We start from the raw sequence: 22864 nt of genomic DNA on the forward strand, positions 1-22864 counted from the left end.
TTGGATTAAATCAAAAGAGTTTCCAGTTCTGTAGCTGCCAAATGATCTATCTACAAAGCGAAACCATGTTTCAAAACCATTAAACAAAAAGTTGAATTTCTGCGAAAAATTCATAAAGGTTATGCAATCATCTCAAAATTATGCAAGGGGGTATGCCATTGGAAAGTCAACTGTATATGACATACGAAGAAGGAACTTTTTGAATTTTTATGGAAGCAACTTAAACAAGTTACACTGAAAGAAATGTTTAATAAAGCAAGCAAATAAATATTAAACTTTTTCTGTAAATATTGATACCCTTTAGATAATTGTTCTTTATTTCATATTTTAATTGCATAATTTCTACATGCCATCTTACCAGATTTAAATTGATCTATTATCTGGAAAAATCCCAAATCCGGAATCGCCGAAGTACCGACGAGTCCGGATTTTGGAATTTGTACTGTATTACTTCCCTTGTTCTGAGCTAGCTAAACTATTTCCCTTAACTTTTCAGAACTCAGTTTTACCTGTAGATAAGAAATTACTCGTTTGTATCTCATAATCATTCATGCTTGTCCTCTTTAGTTTACGCAAGTAAAACAACCATAAACTTCAAGTACTGCAAAATACAACTCTTAAGCAGTAGATGGTTCATTAGGAACAGTGTTATTGATGATGAATACAAATCAAAATTAAAGTTCTTTGACGATTTTGAAAAAGTAAATAATGAATCTATACCCCACTTATTGATTTTCATAATACTAATAAGAAAATATCACAGCAGTGCTCCTTCACTATTTTATTTCACACTTAGACATTGTTAGTTATAGCTAGACAGATAGAACACAAGACACCAACAGGTCATTAGTTTGATTCCAAGTTTTTTACTACATTCGATATTTATGCATGCATTTGTCTTAATTTTTGCTTATTATGGTTTGCTGCAGGTTACTCTCCTAGAGATTTCTGTTACTTTTTGACCATTCCATATATTTTGTTTTCGGCTTTTTTATTCTGTTGTGACTTATGTCACTTGTCTGATGGCAATGTCAGGATAAGCCCATAAAATTCATCATGGCAAGAAGTTCAAGATTGCACCTGTTAGCAAGAGTTGAGTACTATATACAGGTGACAGTACGACTTTGCTCTTCCAACCCCAATTTTAATAGAGAGCTCCCCTAGGGGAGGGGTCTGAGGGTCTCCCAGCCTCCTTTCCCCTACCATCAACCCCTTTCAACTCGACATAATTTAGTGCCCCCATGCTGCACAGACACTATACATTTACAAGCATCCATGCTTTCTCCGGGATTCGAACCAGAGCCCTTCAGTAGGGCGGGCAGTCAGCGTCGCTAACCACTAGCCTGATTGGGCAGGATTCTTTACTCTAAATCAAGTGTGGCTCTAAAATTATCTCATCCAGTCAATGTATCCACTAATCCAGATAATTGCACGTGTCCTGACTCTCAGCTAATCGGAAACTACTTCTACTGACATCACAGACACGTCCCCACAACTGATCCCCCCACCCTGGTTCGCACAGCGGTTTTCTCAAACGGAATTCTCCATTTTCATTTATTTCTTGCTTCAATTTTTTAAATTGGTATTGCTTCAGCATTTGGAGTAAATATTTATTCCAATGTTACTACAATCATTATTATGTTAGCCACAAGGACTTGATCAACTTTACTACAAATGTTACACACAGGATCGGATGTTCTGGAGCCTGCAACAAATGACCAGATCTACACATCAGGATATTCTGAATTACTGGCAAACAAGTGCTCGCATTAATCGTGAGAGTAAGTTATCAAGTTTTTTTAAGAGAATGACAATAGCTGACCAAGGGGAGGGGGAACCATCAAGCCCCAATAATTCATTAGAATTCTCAAAGAAGGGATCCAGGAAGTAATTTTGCATTATTGCGGTTTGTTTGATTTCGAAACTTGGTTAGATAATTATTTATGTGCATCTCACAGTGGTTGAAAACAGAATAAATCTCTTAAAAATTTAAATCCTTTTCATATTAAAGGAATTTAAAAAATTTAAATACTATTTCTGTTTTCGCACTATTGCAACTTGTTTGCTTTCGAAGCTTGGTTAGCTAATCAATTACACTACTGGTAATTAAAATTACAACACCAGGAAAGAATGATCCGACGAACGTCAAAATCGCATTAAAGTAAGAACAGGTTGGGATATGCAAATGATTAGTATTGCAGTGCATTTTAGATGGCGCAGGAAAGAGAAATGACATCTGAAGCACTGCATGAAAGAAAAGTTGTGAAATGAATTTTGCATTCGGAAAGCAGTTTGTAAGGTGAGAGTGTGCTCAGAATATTGTCTTATGCCTCGAATAAGAAGAAATGCTTACCAGCAAGTGTTGAAATTCGATAGAGGCAGGATCGTTGCCTATCGAGAGTGTAGATTATTGTTCTGTGTTGACATCCAACCAGTCATGCAAATATGGTATCGATGGGTTGCCAAGAGTCATACTGAATGGCATGCAGGACTGTGCTCTACCGTGACTAACGACCGAGAGGACAGACATATTGTGAGGTCAGCCCTGCAAAACCATACGGTACAACCACATCATGGATCAATAGTCAAATGGGCATGTTTGCAGCATGCCCAGTATCCACTCGTATGGTGCATCGACGTTTGCAGCGTCGTGGACTATCAGCACGGTGACCATTATTTGGCTTCCCTTCACAATGCAACATAAAGGCAGACGGCAACTCTGGTGCTCCAAATGACAAAGCTGGGTACAGGAGTGGCACAATGTTGCCTTTTCAAATGAGTCTCAGTTCTATGTGTAGTATTTTATTCGTACATGAATCTGGAGTGTCCAAGGAGACTGCACGTTGCCTGCTTACATTTTATATCGGCATAGATAGTAATTTGAACACAAATCGGTACATTTTTGATCGTGCCCCATCTTCAAGGCCTCCCGAACACCATCTTCCAACAAGATAATGCAAGACCACGTGCTGCACATCGTGTTCTGACCTTCCTCGATAGACCGATTATTCAGTTGCTGCCCCAGCCTGCACAGTTTCCAGATCTGTCACACATTGAAAATATCTGGTCATGGGTTGAGAGACTGCCCTGTCACCCCGCTCCAGCTAATACAGTTGATGAAGTGTGACATAGACATGAAGCAGCATGGAATGAGTAGCCCGTTTCTGTCATCCAAGCTCAGTTCGGCTCCATGCCTAGCCGGGTAAGAGCCGATTTAGCTGCCAGGGGTAGCAGCTGTTTCTACTAATTTCGTACCCCTGTAAACCCTCAAGCTGTTTACAAATTTAATAATTTTGTCTTTATGCCTTACTGTTTACATACAATAAATATCTTTTTTGTATTTGCTTTCCTTCATGGTGTTGCAATTTTAATGGCCAGCAGTATACATATGTCTCGCAATAATTGAACACTGAATAAATTTTTTAAAAATATAAATTTTCTTTCCTATTAAAATTCCTTTTGGTTAACTGATTAGTTTTTAACTTTTCTAACGTACACAGACTTCAATATTTGCCTAAATTGCTATTTTTCCTTGAAATGTTGCATAAATTCTTTACCTAACATCAAATACAATTTTGATAATGAAACATTATTCGATATGAGGTAATTAACAGTTGATGTAAATTTATAATAAAATAGTATTAAAAGTATAATTGATGCTCTTTATATAATAAGCCCTTGTCATCCCCCACACACTATATATATAAAGTATTTATAAAAACAGGAATGTCATTACAGCAAAAACTTGTTTAATATATGAAAACTTTTTGTGCCAGTCATTGTTATGGATTGGTGCTATAGTGCGTGGCCATTAAAATGAGCATATACTAACATTTCTGACATGCCTATGTTAAAAATGACGTACAGATATCATCTTTTGAACAATATTTAATTTTATATAAACGTATGTTTTCCTAAAAAATGGAAGACTCGACAAGATTTCTTGAATATAAAGCAATTTCTGTTCTTGCAAATATTTTGAGGACTTTAGAAGCTTTCCATACATGATAAACCTAGAATTTACCTAGGAGCCTTTCATAAATGAAATCCTTTCAGAAATTTCCCAGTAATGTTTTCTTTATGTATTTATACATATTTGTATTTGAGAGATATGCACATTTCTAATCAGAATTATGCTGAAGATAGGCCGGAATAACATCCTTACGTAAGGTAAGAACTGAGAGAAAAAGAAAGGTTATGATTTATGAGAAAAATTAAGTATTTATAGGATGTAATTTATAAATTTTGTTTAGATTAAAATGTGTGACCATGATTGCGTAATACCTAGAATTGTTCTTTTCATTTTTTAATTTCTAAAAAATGAACGAATTTAATAGATTTGAGCACGGTGTACGTGAAAAGGAACATTTACAATGATGCCTGTAGAAGTTGTTTCTGTTAACTTTATGGAACTTCTGCTACTCTGAAATTTTCTGAAAAAACAATCTCGTGGGTACAAGGAACGAGATGGAGTAGAAAAATTTTGGTCAAATCCATTTTATTAAAATACTAAAAAAGATGTAAAAGACACTCTTGTTAAGAATTCAAATACTTGAAAAGAAGGCACTCCTGATGCTTAGAAAACCAGCCAACATTTATGGCGTAAACTCAAAAGTAAGAAATTTAAATTAAGTGGTGGGTACTGTATTCCCAAAAAACTGATAGAGAAAGCACTTAAATTCTATTTTAAAGGCTCTAAGCTATTCTAGAAAGTTATACACTGTTCTAAAGAATAAATAAACATGGTGCAATCTACCACTGTAATAGTTTTAGCAAGAACTGATAACGAGAACAAACAACAATGTGTGAAGTTGTGAGTGTAACTTTATAATACTATAAACGTCTTGACTGTGGACAACATGGGCTGGTTTCTTTTGAAAACTTGTGCAAGCAATGACCGTCTTCTCGTTTGAAGATCGAGTGGGCAAAATTTCATAAAGATAGGAATAAAACTGTGGATCTACATGAATTACACAAACAAACAAATGTGCAGATGATTTTCATGAATCCAGCCAGTGATTAATAACAAATGAAATGAATCTGTGCTTTTTGCTTTTAAATAGCTTATCCTATTATTCGATAACTGAATACATTTTAAAGAAAAATTAAATATTTTACATTTAGTTTAATAATAACGTACACTGCTTGATAGAAGATAAAAATATTTTGATTCGGGAAATAGCAACATATTTCTTTCAAAATTGCTGAGTTTGTTTATTGAATTCAAAAGACAAATGAATATATTGCTTTTTCTTAAGTGGAAGACACTTTTTCATTCATCAAAAATACCCATTAAATCTGAAACATTAACATCTGAGTTTCTAATCAAAAGTTTGTTGTATTAATGTAAAATATAAGTATATAAAGAGTGCGACCTACAACGAGATGGTTTTGAGCAATCTTATATAGACAGTGACTTTCATCTTGGTTTGAAGGTCAAATGTATCAAATTTCATAAAGATCGGAATAGAGTTGTAGTTTTGTTATGACAGACAAATACACGAATGTTATTTATATAGGCAGATGTTACAAAAGCAAACCTCATTTAAAATATCTCCCACAAGTAGAAATGAAAATTCTTCCTTTTACAATTATAATTTCTTCATATGCTGTCAACTGTTCTAATTCTATGATGTCAAGCTTTTTCAGCATCAAAATTGTATAAAATCGTTGAGCAACCTAAAAAATAAATATCTGCTGAATTATCTAGTTTTCTTCATTAAAGTATTTAAATTAAGAAGTAAAAAACTATTATATGATTAAAATTAACATTTATTTCATTTTTAAATAAACACATTATATAAATTAATCTGATTGTTATTTGTAACTAATAAGCAAGAAGTGTTTCATTTTAACATTCTCAATATAAAAAATACTACAAAACAGTTTATCATATAAAAATTTAGCTATATTTTAATAAGATTTATAGCAATTTTATTTTCATAGAAACTTCTGTTGGGTCCTTTATTTACATTGGTCGACAATTGCTAAGGATGGATCATAAATGACTATACAGCACGTGAAAAAGTAGGTGTGGATAGATGCCAAGTGAAATATAATAATGCCAGAATACTAGGGCATAACAATAAAGATAAATTATTATGGCTCTGAAATCCAGAAGGCTTTGAAAACTGTTCAAAGGACAAAATGGTCATTTTGTGATGAATACGTAAAAGTGAAAAAAATGAAATTACCATCTGCAGGCATTCTGGCGCAACATGCCAATATGGAATACGGCCAGTAATGCGGAGCGATGCAAAATTCTACACATTGTGTCATGCTTTGCACAACATTATCCAGAAGCTGTTTGGGTAATTTATCCCATTTCTTTGTCAATGCATGGATTAGGGTGGGTGTCCTTGTTTATTGGGGGGCACTGTTGATCAGCAAGACTTCTCCCCAAAGCATCCACACACTTTTAATAGGATTCAGATTTGGAAAACGTGCTGGCTATAAGAGGCATTGAATATCCTTGCTCTCTAGACACTCCTGAACAGTGACTGTTCGATGACATGTAGCGTTGTCATCCATGAAAACAACTTTATCACTGGCAGCACCACCAAACATGCAGACGTGGGGCAGCAAAATATCAATGTATTGTTGGCCTGTCCCCCTCCCAGCTGGAAGTACATACAGGATGTACAGACATTGATCATGATCTTAGCCCATATCATGACACTACATAGAGGATATCGGTCCCTGTCCTGTATCTTTGCTGAACTATATGCAGTACCACTCTCACGTCACATCAGTTGGCGTCTGCAATCAGACGAGAGACTGAACCTACTTTCATCTGAGATACACAAGCCCAGTCATCTTCCCTCTGATTGCAATGTTGACTGCATTGCAAATGGGCAGAACAGTGACCTCTAGACAATGGTATTATACAACAACAGGAATGGCAGGCTCCTTGATGCAAAATTCTGGCTACAGTCTTTTTGGGACATTCACTTGCCAGTAACAGCAAGTAACTGATTTGCTACCTCACCAGATTTGCTGCACCAGCTCTTTTTTGTCATGACTTCCTCTGTGATGTTTGCTATGCATTCTGTTTGAAATAATTTCCAAAGTCTTGAAACAATACCGTGGCAGCAAAATCTTTTTTTTTTCCCCTCTTCTTCAATCCTTTGAATAATACGACCATGCGGAAAATTATCTAAGTTTGTCAACTGATTCTTTCTTTTAAATTTTGCTTTTGAACAACAATGGGTAATATGCATCAAATTCTTTATATCTCTTATCAGTGCTGTTGTGTGATGAACAACTTCGGAAATCCAAAATTTGCATACGAACAACACATCTTACTGAATCCCGCATTTATGCTAATTTTCACATTTTCCTGTCTTCTATTTGTGGTTGCTATCACTGCTACTGTCATCTGTCCCTAGCAATTGCCCATCTTCATATTTTAAATTCTGTGTAATTATTTTAATAGAAACTGGTTTTAATAATTGGAAATATTTTCAAACTTAATCCTAAAAAAACTTTTTTTGAAAAGTGATACAACACTTTTAATGATTCAACACAAAATGCCATTTCGAGACTAACAAGCCCTTCTAGGCTAACGCCCTATCGAGCTATCAGGTTGTCTGGAAAATAATGCAGTTTTTTTCAATTGTTTATCTTTCCTGTACATTTTTAGCAACAAAAGTATTTTGAATTACACTGGTTTATATATCATTTTGAAACTCTATTTTCACTCTATATTTCTATAATAATCATTTTGTTCCAAAATCATTAAAAAAATATTTACTAGGTGTTTTTGTTTAGATGTCAAAACAGGATTTTCAGCAAATTTACTTTTATGAGTACAAGCTAGGCTACAGTGCAGCACAAACGGCTCACAATTTCAACAAAGTATGGGGTGAGAAAAGTATTAATGAATCTACAGTTCAACGGAGGTAGCAAAAGTTTCATCGTGAAGAATTTGACCTGAAAGATCAGAGTGTCGTGGACGTTGTTCAGCTGTTGATGACGATGATTTGAAGACTTAAGTTGAAACAAACCCATGCACAACTGTTCAAGAGCTTGGCATAAGCAAAACAATAATTTCTCATCACTTGAATCGTATAGGAAAGTCAAAGAACCTCGATAAGTGGGGCCTCACGAATTGAGCGAAAAAAAAAAAAATTGCCGAAGTGTCGTCTGCTCCTCTTTTCCGCAACAAAAACGATCCTTTTCTTGATCGAATTGTTACATCTGATGAAAAGTGGATTCTCTCTAACAACTGGCGGCATTCGGCTCAATGGTTGGACTGCGGTCAGACACCACAGCACTTTCCAAAGCCAAATTTGCACCAAAAGAAAATTATGGTGACTGTTTGGTGGTCTGCAGCTGGTCTCATCCACCACAGCTTCCTAAATCTGGGCAGCAAATAAAAATAAGTACTGTCAGCAAATCAACGAAATGCACCAAAAATTGCAACGCCAAATCTGTTGACCAAAAATTGGTCAACAGAAAGCGGACAGTTCTTCTCCATGATGATGCTTGGCCGCACATCATGAAACTGACTCTACAGAAATTGAACAAATTGGGATAAGAGAATCTCCCTCTTCTCCCATATTTGCCTGACCTCTCGCCGAATGATTACCATTTTTCAAACATCTGAATAACATTTTGTAGAAGAAATGCTTCAGAAACTAAGACGAGGTCAAAAATGCCTTTGACAACTTTATCGCTTCCAGAACTCCAGAATTTTAATCTACCGGCGTAAATAAACTTATATCTTGTTGGCAAAAATGCATTGATTCGACTGGTGCTTATTTTGATTAATAAAATTGTTTTTGAGTTGAGTTATGATACTTGAAAGATACAGGTTAAAAACCTGCATTATTTTACGGACAACCTAATAAAAAAATGTAGAGGGTTAGATTTTACCAGTTGCCCAGAAGGGATCTTTTAAAGTTGAATATGCTTTACTAGTACAGATTATCAATAGACAGGGCCCGGATGGAATAGCACAACACTTTATACAACACTAGATGAATACAAGTTTAGAGTAACATGGGAACATTATATATCTTCTGTGTACTTGTAGAATTTCTTATATAGCTGTTATGTGTATATATTTTTTGAATTCACAGTATTAAAACTGAGCCAATTGTTTATTTTATAGTTTGACCACCTGCAAATATTCTAGTGCAAAAAGATTTACTAGATATTTACACTATAAATAGGACTTTTGTTTTCATTTCATTTATCTGTTCAGATGTTTCGAGTGGGTGATTTGGAAATATGCTTATTTTAACTATTGTGGTGATGTAGCTAATCTTTTTCATTCGTTGAGCAAAAGAATTTTTAAAACATTTAGGGCAGATGATTATGAACTCTGTGCTGAGAAGTTGTTTCATCTAGCTGTCTTTGAATTACCTGGCTAGAATTTTATAAATGACTATTATAATTTGTATTCTTACAAATATGTTTTAATTTACTCAATTTGGATAATCATGAGTTGAAACAAATTTTGAACACAAAGAGAGCTTGAAGACTATTGGGACAATGATTTGGCAGATGAAGAAGATCTCAATAGTATTATTCACATAGTTAAATTACCATTAAATACAACTAACGATGTTTCCAATTTGGAACACATGGCTGACAACATACAGAAAAATGGCATTCCAAATGACGTTCCAGGTTCATTAGAAATTCATGGAACGAGGTGTAATGAAGAGGTTACGGTCCCAAAGAAAAAGAAATATAAAAATTAAGAAACCCATATCGAAGTGGAATAGAAAGCATGCATCACTCCCTATGCCTACTTATGGAGGAGGAGAAGGCAACCAATATAAAATTAACATGATAAAAAGAGAAAAATGTAACACATCAGTAGAAATGTTTTCACAGAAGATCCAGTAAACCATACTGTACAGCATGGTGTATCTTCTGCAACTTAAAATAATTGTCACCAGTCTGCAATCTCTTGAGACTGTTTCAAAAACTTTTTGGGATTTTTAGTACTAACTGGATATTCCTGTCTACCTCAAGAGCAGATGTTTTGGTCAGAATAAGACATAAACATGGAAATTGCACAAAAATTAATAATAAAAAATCATTATATTGAAATAAAGAGAAATGTGCATTTTGGTGACAATACAAATATACCAATATTAATGGGACTAGAGATAGGTTATTTAAAATGCAACCAATTTTCAGATAAGGTAAATAAAACATTTATGCACTTTGGAGTATTTTTGTATAATTTGAGTATCGATGAATAAATGATGTGTATTAAGGCCCGTTTCCACTGCTGCGTATGCGTTGTGGTGTCTATGCGTTTATCCAATCAGCGAGCGAATTCACTTTGATTGACATCTGCAATCTGGTCGATGTGTGGTGACGGATGGCATACGGATGGAGTTCAACAATGTTCAACTTCTATCCGTATGTCTGCGGATGCGTTGGGGTCATGTGATAAAAAAGGAGCAATCAGGTGCAGTCACTAAAAATTAATGGCGGCAGAAGTAGCGATGAACGTTCGCTAATAGGGAAAGAATGTTTTGCTAAGAAACACTTATTTCTGAATTAACATTATAGCGAGAAATCTGCGTGCTGAAAAAGACAGCAATCAGCTGAATTTAGTTAAAAAAAGATAAGAAAAGTAAGATAACTGCAACTACAGTACTTGTTCGCAGATAAAATCAGGCGTTCAAGAAATTCAGTTCAAGAAAATCAGCAGCAAAAATTATATTTTCAAGTCCATGAAATAGCAAAATTTGTCCTGACAATTATTTCCTAGTTCTGCATACTCATTTACCTTTAATGAAAAATGAATGTCTGACTATATCAAACTGCTATAGCAAATTAGATATGATTAAAAGATTTGTTATTTTTTTCTTTTGAAACAGGTAAAAACTAAAAACGTTAATTATAAATTAAATTTGATAGCCTTTTAAATATTCCACTGCATTAAAGAGTATGTTAAATTTGTATTTTCCTTTATAAATATATCTTTTTGGCCAACATATATTTGTAAGCACATGAAATATATTTTTAGCAGCCCGTTTAATGTGTTGTATTTTATATGTGTTAGGTACGTGCTCAGTGATGATTACAAGATGTACACAAACATCGTTTATTCTACATTACTATACTATATTACAGTTAAAGATAATAATAGATACAGTTACAGTTATATATATAACATCTCCCTTTTTTATAAAAAATAATAATAATAGTAAAATTAAACATATTCTTTTAAATAATAAGGTTTCTTAACAGTCCTACCAGATCGAGTGACGTAGTTATGTCCATTTGAAAAATTTGATGATACTATACCTCTTTCACTATTTGGTGACACAACACTTCTGTTAGATTTTGAAGGACTTACAGGCACATCTAAATTTGTAGTGCTCCTACTATTTTCATGTATCTCGGGTTAATCTATAACTTCATTCTCATAGTTGTTTTGTATTGCAAACTCTTCCTGATTAGTTCCTTTAAGAAGGTCTCTTCTGTTCCTTTCTACAATTCTTCCATCTGTTCTTATAATCCTATATGAATGTGGTCTTTCTGCTTCTTCTATAATTTTCCCTCTTTCATTTAGTTTTTTCCCTTTCTCTTTTATGTAAACATGATCTCCTGTTTTCAGTCGTTTTAATGGTCTTGCATTCCTATCATAATAACATTTTTGTAAGGTTTGTCTCTTCAGTAAATGTTGTTTATGGTCTTCATATCGTTTAGCTTGGACAAAATTCTCTTTTATAGGCATCAATCCATTTACTTTTCTTCCAAACATCAATTCTGAAGGTGACTTAATTTCATCTGAAATAGGAGAGTTATGATATTCCAGTAAAACTAAATATGGATCCTTGTTGTCAACTACAGCTTTTTCTAACATTCGCTTGACAGATTGAATATGTCTTTCAACCATTCCATTAGACTGTGGGTATTTTGGACTTGAAGTTCTGGTTTCAAAATTCCATCTTCTTGCAAAATCTTTATATTTCCTGCAATTATATTGTGGACCATTATCCGAATATACTATTTTCGGAATACCATGTCTTGCAAAAATTGATTTCAATTGCTTTATCACTGCTACACTTGACAAATCTTCCAAATGTCCAATTTCAACATATTTGCTAAAATAATCTATAACTATTAGATAATCCCTTCCTTGAAAGTAAAAGAGGTCTGTTCCCAATACTTCCCATGGACCATTAGGTATTTCTTTAGATATCATTGGTTCTTTAGTATTAGCTTTTTGTAAACTTAAACATGTTTGACAATTCAGTACCAAATCTTCAATTTCTTTGGACATTCCTGGCCAATATAATATTTCTCTTGCTTTGATCTTGCATTTTACTACTCCTAAATGACCATAATGAATTCTGCTTAACATATCTTTTCGTAAACTTCTTGGTACAACAACACAGGAATTTTTAAATATTAATCCATTTGCTTCTGATAGTTCTTCTCTGAAGTTAAAATATGGTTTTGCCAGTTCTGGAACCATACGTTTTTCATCTGGCCATTCAGTTTTAATTAATTTTTTTAAAACTTTTCCTGTTTCCAGTTGAAAAACTTCCATTTTACCATTAGACATTGGTATACATTCTACAACTAATCCAACACGAGCTTCTATTTCTCCTTCAAAGAAATCAGATCCTTTATCAGTGAATGATCTTGATAATGCATCCGCTATAAAAAGTTCTTTTCCTGGTTTATATTTTACCTTAAACTGATATGGCTGTAATCTTATACGTATTCTTTGTAGTCTTACAGGGCATTTATTTAATGGCTTTTTAAAAATTGATTCTAGTGGTTTATGATCACTTTCCACAGTAATATTTTTTCCAAATATATATTGGTGAAATTTCTCACACGCAAATACAATAGCTAAAGTTTCCTTTTCAATTTGAGCATAATTCTTCTGTGTATCTGTTAATGCCTTAGATGCATATGCCACTGGTAAATTATTCTGCAGTAAGACTGCTCCTAGTCCTTCTTGAGATGCATCTACAGATCAAACTACTGGCATGTTTATCTGTATAATATACTATATATATAATACTGTAAAACTATATATATAATACTGTAAAACTGGTTTATTTACCAAGACATCTTTTAGTCTTCTAAATGCTTTTTCATGTGTTGCATTCCAGTTCCAGATAACTTGTTTTTCAACAAATCTCTTAAGCATGATGTCAATTCTGATACATTAGGTATAAATCTAGAAACATATGTAATCATTCCTAGGAAAGTTTCTAATTCTTTCACATTTTTTGGTGGTTTTATATCTAGAATAGCCTTAATTTTGTCTTCATCTGGTTTTAAACCATCTTTAGAAAATATATGTCCCATATATTTCACTTCATTCAGCCCAAATTTACATTTATTTAAATTAAATTTAACATTCTTTTCTCTGGCTCTGTCCAACAACTTCTTTAATCTTGAATCATGTTCTTTTTTATCTTTACCCCAAACTAATAAGTCATCTATATATATTTGAACTCCTTCTAAATCACTAAAAATTTCAGAAAAACTTCTGTGGAAAACTTCTGGTGATGAACTCAGTCCATATGGCAACCTCAAAAAACAATATCTACCAAACAGAGTGTTAAATGTAGTAAACTCACAACTTGAATCTGATAGTTTAATTTGCCAAAATGCTTTGTTTGCATCTAAAATACTAAAGACCTTTGCATTTGTCATTTGAGATGAAATTTCTTCAAAGGTTGGTATGTGATAATGTTCTCTCAGTATATTTTGGTTAAGGTGCTGAGGATCTAAACACACTCTTAAATTTCCATCCTTTTTCCTTACTACCACTAATGAATTCACGAATTCTGTTGGTTGGTTAACTTTCTTTATAATACCATCTTTTTCCATTCTTGCTAATTCCTTTTCTAATGGATTTAATAAGCTAAGTGGAATTTTCCTACAGGGTTCTATTTTACCAACAGCTCCTGGTTTTAATTTAACATGATATGTATATCCAGTTAAATTCCCAGTTCCTTTAAACAAATCTTGATATCCTTTTAAAAGTTCTGGTAACCTTTCATTAGAATCAGGATTTACTGTACAAATCCTTTGTATTAGGTTTAATTTTTGCAATGTAGGTAAACCTAAAATAGCTGGAACAGTTTTATCACATGCTACGACTTGAAATTCTACTTCATCCTTGTCCCCTTTTGATGTTTCACATAATAATTTACATTTTCCAACTACATCAATTGTAGTACCATTGTAATTATTTAAAATGACTTTTGATTTAGTCAAATATTTCTCTCTTAAATTTAATTGTTTAAATTTAGGCAATGGTAGCACATTTCACTGAGCTCCAGTATCCAACTTAACAAATAAATATTTAGATATGTTTACTTTTAGTTTTTCAAACCATTCGGTTTTATTTTTAGAAAATGGATTTGTATCTTCTACTGACCCTAAAATATATTCATTACCATTATTATGTAACTCATGCTCTAAATTATTCTGTACAACATTAACATTTTTAAAAGTGCACATTTTAGAAAAGTGATTTTTCTTTTTACAGTACAAGCAACTCTTATTATAAGCAGGACAGTTGTATAACTTATGAAAAGTTCCACATTTTCTACATGGTTTTGGATTATTGTACTTATTTCCTTGACAGTTTGAAGAAGATTTAGTACTTTGTTGCTTTTGTTTTACATGATAGTCTTTCTTACAAGGCTGACGTTTTTCCTCTGAAGGTTGAAATTTATTACGTTTGATAGCTTCTATTTTATTTTCTTCAGTTAAAGTTTTCAGCTGAAGTTCTGCTAATTCAGAAGTTTTACACATTTTAATACATTTCTCCAATGTTAACTGATCTTCCCTTAATAATCTATCTTTGAGATTTTTATTTAGAATTCCACTTACTATTCTATCCCTTATTAAACTATCTTTTAATTCTGCAAATCCACAGTTGCTACTTAATTTCTTTAAATCGGTTAAGAAATCATCAAATGATTCACCTACATGTTGTGTTCGACAGAAAAATATATGTCTATCAACACTTTTGTTTGCTTTCGGTATGCAAAAATTTTCGAAAGCTTCAATTACTTTGTCAACATCCTTCTTATCTTCTTCACTTAAATTAAAAGTATTAAATTTTTCAAGTGCTTCTTCACCAATTATATGCAATAAAATAGCTACTTTAATTTCAGGTGATTTAGTAATACCACCAGACGCTAACATATAAATTTGGAATTTTTGTTTCCATTTCTTCCAATTTTCGCTTAAATTTCCTTCGAAACTTAGATTACTTGGTGGCTTTAATCCATCCATATTTAATTTAGGACTTTAAATAGTTTATATATATGTATTTTTAGCCACTTCCAATAAAAATAAACAACTCACTTACCAGGGATATAAGTTTCGATTTCACAGTAAACAACTTCCCATGATGTTTTTGTTTAGAACATCTTTACAGAGGCTGCATGGTTCTTGAAAAAAGATTTTCTTTTTTAATCAACAACGAGCTGCGCCATGTGTTGTATTTTATATGTGTTGGGTACGTGCTCAGTGATGATTACAAGATGTACACAAACATCGTTTATTCTACATTACTCATCTACTATACTATATTACAGTTATAGTTAAAGATAATAATAGATACAGTTACAGTTACATATATAACATTTAACTTCAATCGAAACGCCACTTTAAAAGATAATGTTTTTTGTAAAAAATGTACTAGAAGCTGAAGAACAAACTCTGGTGAATTTTTCAGACGATAGCACACTGAAATAGGACCAAAAAATTTAGTTTTAAGAACTGATTTACTTGATGATGTATATAAGCCAAAATATGCATACGTCTCCTGTGTGATGCTAGCTTAGTGGTAAAGCTGACGGTAATAGTGTTTACTTTTGAGGGTCGTGAGTTTGAATCCCATATGCTTTTTGCACCATGTCTGCAACTTTCTCAGCTTTTTGTTCCAATTTGATCTATATTCGTGTTTTATAATTTATTTCTATTATTATATGCATTAAATATATTGTTTTATTTATGCTTTTATTTATTTAAATTTCCCCCCACAAAAAAGTTTGAAAATTATATAATACTAATTTAAAGCATATCCTGTACATATATATTTGAATTTAAGGTGGTCTACTACAGCAGCATTACAATACTAAAAATTTTTTTACACGCAGAATCGCTAATTAAGAAACTATGTTGCGTGAAATTTGGCAGAAATATAAAGCAATAGGTCAGTTTTCAAATCACAATGTTAGAATCAGGTTTGAAATGAAATTTACTTAAATATTATATTTAAAAAAAATTAGTTTGAAATACGTAATTTTAATGTGTAGTTTGGAAAGCCATCAATAGATGGCGCTACGAGTTAAAATTTAACATTGTAATCTTATTTCTGCAAAAATTCACGAAGTAATTGATTTTGATATCAGTTATAAATCATATTTTTTTCTAAATAATATTTAGAAGCGTTTCATATATTCCTTTATACACAGTTTTCACTAAACATTGTCAGCTGTCAGCAGAATGACGTTTACGGCAACCCTATTGCATTGCTATTCCGCACTCGTTTTGTTTACATTTATTTGTACTGTGGTCAGTTTGCAAAAAATATGCGAAAATATCAAGGACGACCGAAAAAACATCCTGGTTTTAATAAAAGATCCAGAATTTAGCGTAAACGTCGAGCTCAAGAAAAAATATGAAATTAAATTCCCGAGATGTGGAAGATTCCGAACAAGCGGATGTTTTCGAAAGGTGAGAAATAATTTATTCTTTATATCGACTACCCCGTGTTTATGATTTCGTAGTAAGTTAATTCCGAAGTAAAATATGCGTATTTTTTTTTATTGAAGGTCAGAAATTATTGATACAACTGCATCTGTGTCAAAGGAGAATCATTGCCCGGATGATTTTTTTACAAAGTAAGTTTTTTTTTTTTTTTTTTTTTTTTTTTTTTTTTTTTTTTTTATATGTGTGTGTATGAGGGGATGCTAATAATTGTTCAATTCTGTTATAACAATTTATTCCTCCATTCACACTAAATTGTTGGGAAATATTGAAAGGGTAAATTCCAATTCACAAGGAATTGCTGAAATAATTGAATCTTTTCAAAAGTATGAGCATGTTCTTGCGATCTAAATTGAATTCACCATCATTACATGTATTATTGGAAATTTTATAGTCATATGTTTGCTACGAAATGCTTTGTCAGTTACTATGGTATATTTTTACAGGTGTATGCACATTTATTCATGTGCTCGCTGTTCAACTTGCTTTTTTTTTATTATGTCATTTACTTGGGTGTTAAAACTTTCTTTTAGCGTTGGAACATTTTATGATCATTTAGTAAAATTTATATACAGTCAAAAGTCGTTAATTCGGACACCCATAATCCGGACCTCAAAGCTAAAAACTTTCTGCGCATGCGCCGCGTTGGCAAATGCGCACAGGCGTTTTACGCGTGCGCGTAAGACCTTGACTACTGCGCATATGCGTGTGCGCAAGTGCAGAATACGTTTTCGCCTGCGCGTTTAATGTATAACGGACGGTGTAAGCTAAAATTATCTATTTCAGTTAATGTTAATGATTGCGTTGTTCCTTAATCTTCGAATTGGATCCCACTTATTATTTTTTGCAGAATGTAAGAGCAATTTTATAAAAGTAAACTTGAACTTTCGATTATGTCAAAAAGAATTTCCGATGCTGGAACTTCCAAAGGATCTACAAAACGAAAGTATGTTTCGATGTCCAACAAACAAAAAGTGGAATTGCTGCAAAAAATGGATAAAGGCATGAAGAATGTGACAGAGAGGTTAGTGAAAACGAAAAAATTTCGATTGACAAGTTAGTCGGTATTCTCGGCACAGCAATTAACGGGACTTGAACAGCGGGACTTTGTAACTGAACAAGAAATTATGTCTGTTTATAGAATTAAAGAGAAAGTATTATCACATAAAATGAAGCAACTTAAACAACTTACGTTGAAAGAAATGTTTAATAAAGTAAACAAATAAATATTAAGCTTTTTTTTTTTGTAAATTTTGATACCCTTTAGATCATAATTGTTCTTTATTTCATAAATTACGGTTTCATATTTTTAATTTTAGAATTTCTGCATGCCATCTTACGAGATTTAAACTGATGATCTATAATCCGGAAAAATCGATAATCCGGAATCGCCGAAGTCCCGACGAGTCCGGATTAACGACTTTTGACTGTATAAATATATATTATTGCTTGTTTATTTATGGTTCTGTGTATTTGTCATGTATGCATGTTGTGAAGTGTAGTTTTTGAAAAATATGTCACAAATGGTAAATTCCACCAAAAGCTGAATTGAATTGATATTGGGATGCAGGTAATTAGAAAATATCTGCCGTGTATTTTGAGCGTAAACCAAACTAGTGCCAAGAATGGGACCAATACGCTCAGGCTTGCTTAGCCTTTTTGCCATTGTCCAAATTGAATTATCTCCAGTATAAAGGGAGTGAATGCTTTCTCTGTATAACAATAAAATATCTGTCTGATCAAAAATCTACCAATAAGAAACTTTTCATATGTTATGTGACAGACTTTCTGCAAACAGAAGTCCTCAGCTCTGTTCTTGTACATGTTTTTTAATTGTGGTTCAGATGTGTACTTCTCAAAGGAATTCTTCTCATAGGAAGATTATCTGAACATTTAAAAACTATATTCTGCTTTTAGGGGCCTAATATTTTATGCCCCTAAAATTAATATTGAAATTTCTAAAATGTTGAAAAATATGTCATCTGGATTCTGTGCAAAAAATATAATCCCTTTTTCATTTCTGCATTTGCAATTCCTGCATTTTCTTTATTCCTACATTTTTTAATTGGAAGGAATTTCATTCGCAGAGCCCTCTAATTTATTCTTACAAATCATGTAGTAATGTACCATTTTGGATAGATATAAATAACACATTTTGTAATTTTTCTAAACTGTGGTTATACAGCATGATATAATAGCTACACAGGGTATGGCGAAACAGTATACAGCAATATCTGTCGCACTGTCTGAGATGGGTGGTAGTCATACATAGCTTAATGCTTAAATTTGTTATGTGTTATTTATTTATTCATGTTTTTTTTTTTTTTTTTTTTTTTTTTAATTATGTTATAGCAGTTTATTTCTTTCATTCTTAGGTCCGGAAGTGAAAAATTTGACTTTTCTACGCCAGAAGTTACAGCTAATGTTCCTAAGACAAACCAGGCTTTCCTGAGGTAAGTTGGTTTATTTTTAAAATAGATATTAGCTGTGCATGATATTGAAACTCTTACAGTTACTTAATTATGGTTAACTAATTATGTATTAATTTAGAAGTCAAGCAACCAAAATCAGCGTTATATTTTCAAATAATGAATATTTCAAAATATGATGCTGATTTTTGTTGCTTGACTCTCAAATTAATACTTGGTCGGTGTGTTATTGTATCTTAATTAAACTAATTATGGTTCTTTTCTTCTCAGTTCTGATCTGGACATTTCAGTTATTGACTCTGACGTAGAAGGTAGAAATACAAGCTCTCTTTTGGGGTAAATATGTATTTCTCTATGCCAAAATTAAAATGTCATCATTTATGTTTTTCTTTTATGGTGTTACATTATGTTGTTTACATACTGATAGCTATTAAAACTGTTAAATATAATATTGTAGCTATCAAAAAGAGGGGGATGAATTTGATTTGTACCAAATTTGGACGTTTTGCATGAAAGAACTTGAAAATAAAAGATTTTTTTTAAAAATATATTCATTGAAATCAGTGAAATTTTCAGACGGGACACTGAAGCAAATGAAAATATTTTGGGGTTTGATTCTTTTGATGGGAGCCTCATCAATAAGCCTACTATCTTTTTTAAATATTGCTTCTTTTTCATTGTTTTCATGATGTTTTATGTTCCCTTCATGAAAGAGATTTTTAATAATTTAAATTTTGTTAATAAAATATAACAAAATGAAATCTGTGATTATGTGGCTATTATTTTTTCCATATATATTTATTTGAGGAAAACCAAAAATTTTATTATTTTACAGAATTTTTAAGAAAAATATAAGGATAAAATTTTTTAAATAATTCTGATTACTACCTTTGCTTTCCTCTCGTAATGTGCCTCAAATTAGAGCAATTAGACAACAAATTTAAGTCGTGATCTTTTTTTTCCAAGTTTTTTTTTTAGGCTTAGGAGTATAAATTGCTTATCCCCACAAGACAGTGCATCTTCTTAGTATGCCATCCTAAGGCTCCGTTCACATGATGGTATAAATGTCATAGACGCATAATCATAAGGTACAAAATGTGGGAGTTCCATTCACACCAGCGAGAGAGGGTCTAAGCCATAGCCAATTAGAGAAGCTAAATTTGTGCATGCATGTATGTGTCTACAGCTTTCTCTTTCAATAGGTTTTATGTATATGCTCTGATTGGCCGACTCTTATATCAAGTCGGCACAAAGTTGAAAACTTCAAGCTTAATGCCCAAACTAGTTTTTGTGACATAGCAAGGTCTGACTACAAAGCGTTGTTAGTTGGGAATTATGACATTTATACAACGGCTTGAATAGAGCCTTAGAAAGCCATTTGGTAACTGAGTTATCCACCATGAAAGAGTTATTCTTGCCCCTCTGAATTCAGTGTTTACTGGAACACGAACATTTTATACTCAGGTGTAGAGGCCCTTCATGTGAAACCTCCGGCACACAAAGTACTGACTAATATTGCACGAGCAAATGACACTGCGAGCATGGAAGCAGCAGTTGTGAAGATGACTCATCTTCTTGTAGTAATATACTGGTAATCCAGTGTATTATTATTGTTAATTTATTTGCTATCTGTTGCCTAAATTTCCTAAACCTAATTGCAAATGGGCTGCCTGCATGGGCGTTTTCATGGTTTTCCCCGTGTATATGAGCCATTTCCCTTAGAAAGTCCTCCATGAAAGCATCCCTCCTCTTAGGAAGATCAAGTGCTTTGCTGTCATCAAATAAGCCAAATTTAAACCTAATTTGTAATATTTATATATATTAATTATATATATGTATATATATTGTGTGTATATATATATTTTAGCTTGGAGTCTGAGCCTCTTCAGGAGAACCTTAATGATGAATTTCTGTGTCCTGATTCACCTTTAATTATCGAAAGGGAAGATCGACGAAAGGCAAATCCATTACCATCTGGCAGAACAATTTGCAATATGTCTTTTGTAATAGTGCAGGCTAGGACATTAGAGCAACATTCCCTAAATTGTAAATTTGGAGGATCATTTATTTTTAACAAAGTGATTCGACGTGGTCTTGTCACTACATATAACTATGTATGTGATAAAAGTTTATGTGGGGAAATGGCAACAATTTGTTCTGATATGGAGAAAAGCAGCCTAAATCAGCTTGCAGTATTAGGTGCGTTATCTACTGGCAGTGGATTTTCACAAGAGGAGGAAAAGTTTAGCATCATGGAAATTCCGTATATGAGCAACTCGACCTTTGCTTCTTGTGAGCGAACTACTGGCAAAATAATACAGGGATGTGCACAGGAAACTATGTGTGCTGTTATAGAAGAGGAGAAAAGGCAGGCAGAACTTCACAATGATAAAGATAATGATGGTTATCACTGTATAACTGTCATTGTTGATGGAGGTTGGTGTAAAAGAAGCTATGGGCATGGTTACAATGCTTCAAGTGGCATATCTGTTATTATAGGCATGGTCACCCAGAAAATTTTGTTTGTTGGAATTCGCAACAAAGTGTGCCTTATATGCAGTGCTATTGAAGATGGCAAGATGCCAAATAAAGTGCACCTTTGTTGGCGAAATTGGAATGGGCCTTCTACAGGTATGGAAAGCAGTGCCATTGTGTAAGGTCTGAATTATCTCCAGTGTGTTCACAAAATACATTGTACTCGACTTGTTGGAGATGGAGATGCTAACACAATGGCCAAAGTGAAAGAAAGCATTACATATGGAGGACGGGTGATCAAAGTAGAATGTGCTAACCATGCTGTTCGAAGATATCGCAGAGCTCTTGAGAAACTTCAGCAAAATACTGCGTGCTTCCCTGGGGCTAAAGGAATTGCTGAAAATTAAAATGCCACTGTTAGTCAGAGGTGCTAGAGTAGCTATAAAAGCTCATGCTTTACCTAGCCATTATCAGCACACACAAGAAGCTATTGATGCATTAGTATCTGACTTGAGAAATGGGCCACATCATGTATTTGGCAAGCATGATGCTTGTAGTGCTTTTTGTGTCAAAATTTTTAGAATTTAGAGAATAGTGCATAGCAAAATTTTATAATTTAGCAGAGGGCACTGAGCAGCAGAATTTAGAGGCAAAAAAATGTTCAGAACTTACGAAGACATCAGCCAGCAGAATTTAGGATATGCAGAGATTGCACTGAGTGGCAATAGTGCCATATGTTACATTTGCTATCTGCATTATTAATTTGTGAAACAATTTCAGCTGTTTGAAAATGCATTTTTCTGTTAGAAATTTGTATTTCTTGCAATTTCTTTTTTTTTTGGGGGTCGAGAATATGGTGTTAAAAATATTTTATCATTTTCTTTCTTTTTTTTTTTTTTTTTTCAGGTGAAAATTTTGTGCATGATTTGGCTTGGGTCAGGAGTTACTAAGGAAGAGAAACTTACATGCAGGTTGAAGCATGCAGTGTCAAATGTATAAGGAATATAAAAGATGCTGTATATTAGTATAAGTCTGAATAACCATAATAAAAAAATTTCTTGAAAATTGTGTTTTTTCTGCGAGTTATTAAAATTGGAAATAATTAATTACAATATTTATGAAAATTTTCGAAAATAAAAATACAAGTAGTATTTAAAAAGTACTGCAAAACTCATTTTTAAGTAGAAAAATTATTCTCAGATGAAATTCTTTCGATTATGCAAAAGAAC

General features: G+C 32.9%; 1 protein-coding gene and 1 long non-coding RNA gene across 7 annotated transcripts in view; one reads left to right on the plus strand and one right to left on the minus strand.

The window, feature by feature from the left end:
* Positions 1-22864, minus strand: part of LOC118191136 (double-strand-break repair protein rad21 homolog) — a 149190-nt gene that overhangs the window by 21497 nt on the left and 104829 nt on the right. For 2 of the 6 annotated variants that reach the window (XM_085811352.1, XM_085811357.1), the window contains one exon: positions 5190-5679. The exons of 1 other annotated variant lie outside the window; for it this stretch is intronic. In XM_085811352.1, coding sequence (XP_085667478.1) covers positions 5542-5679 — 138 coding nt within the window. In that variant the 3' untranslated portion in view covers positions 5190-5541. Of the gene's footprint in view, positions 1-5189; positions 5680-22864 lie in introns of those variants that run through there. 3 more of the 6 variants (XM_085811354.1, XM_085811355.1, XM_085811353.1) reach the window with 2 other exon arrangements.
* Positions 16199-22678, plus strand: LOC146998621 (uncharacterized). The gene is made up of 5 exons (XR_015039624.1): positions 16199-16698; positions 16797-16865; positions 19107-19184; positions 19431-19496; positions 22542-22678. It is a non-coding gene; the product is annotated as an uncharacterized LOC146998621 (long non-coding RNA).

Source organism: Stegodyphus dumicola, chromosome 2 (assembly GCF_044657685.1).
Source record: "Stegodyphus dumicola isolate Sdum_Otavi_A_Nest chromosome 2, ASM4465768v1".
Lineage (NCBI taxonomy): Eukaryota > Metazoa > Arthropoda > Arachnida > Araneae > Eresidae > Stegodyphus > Stegodyphus dumicola.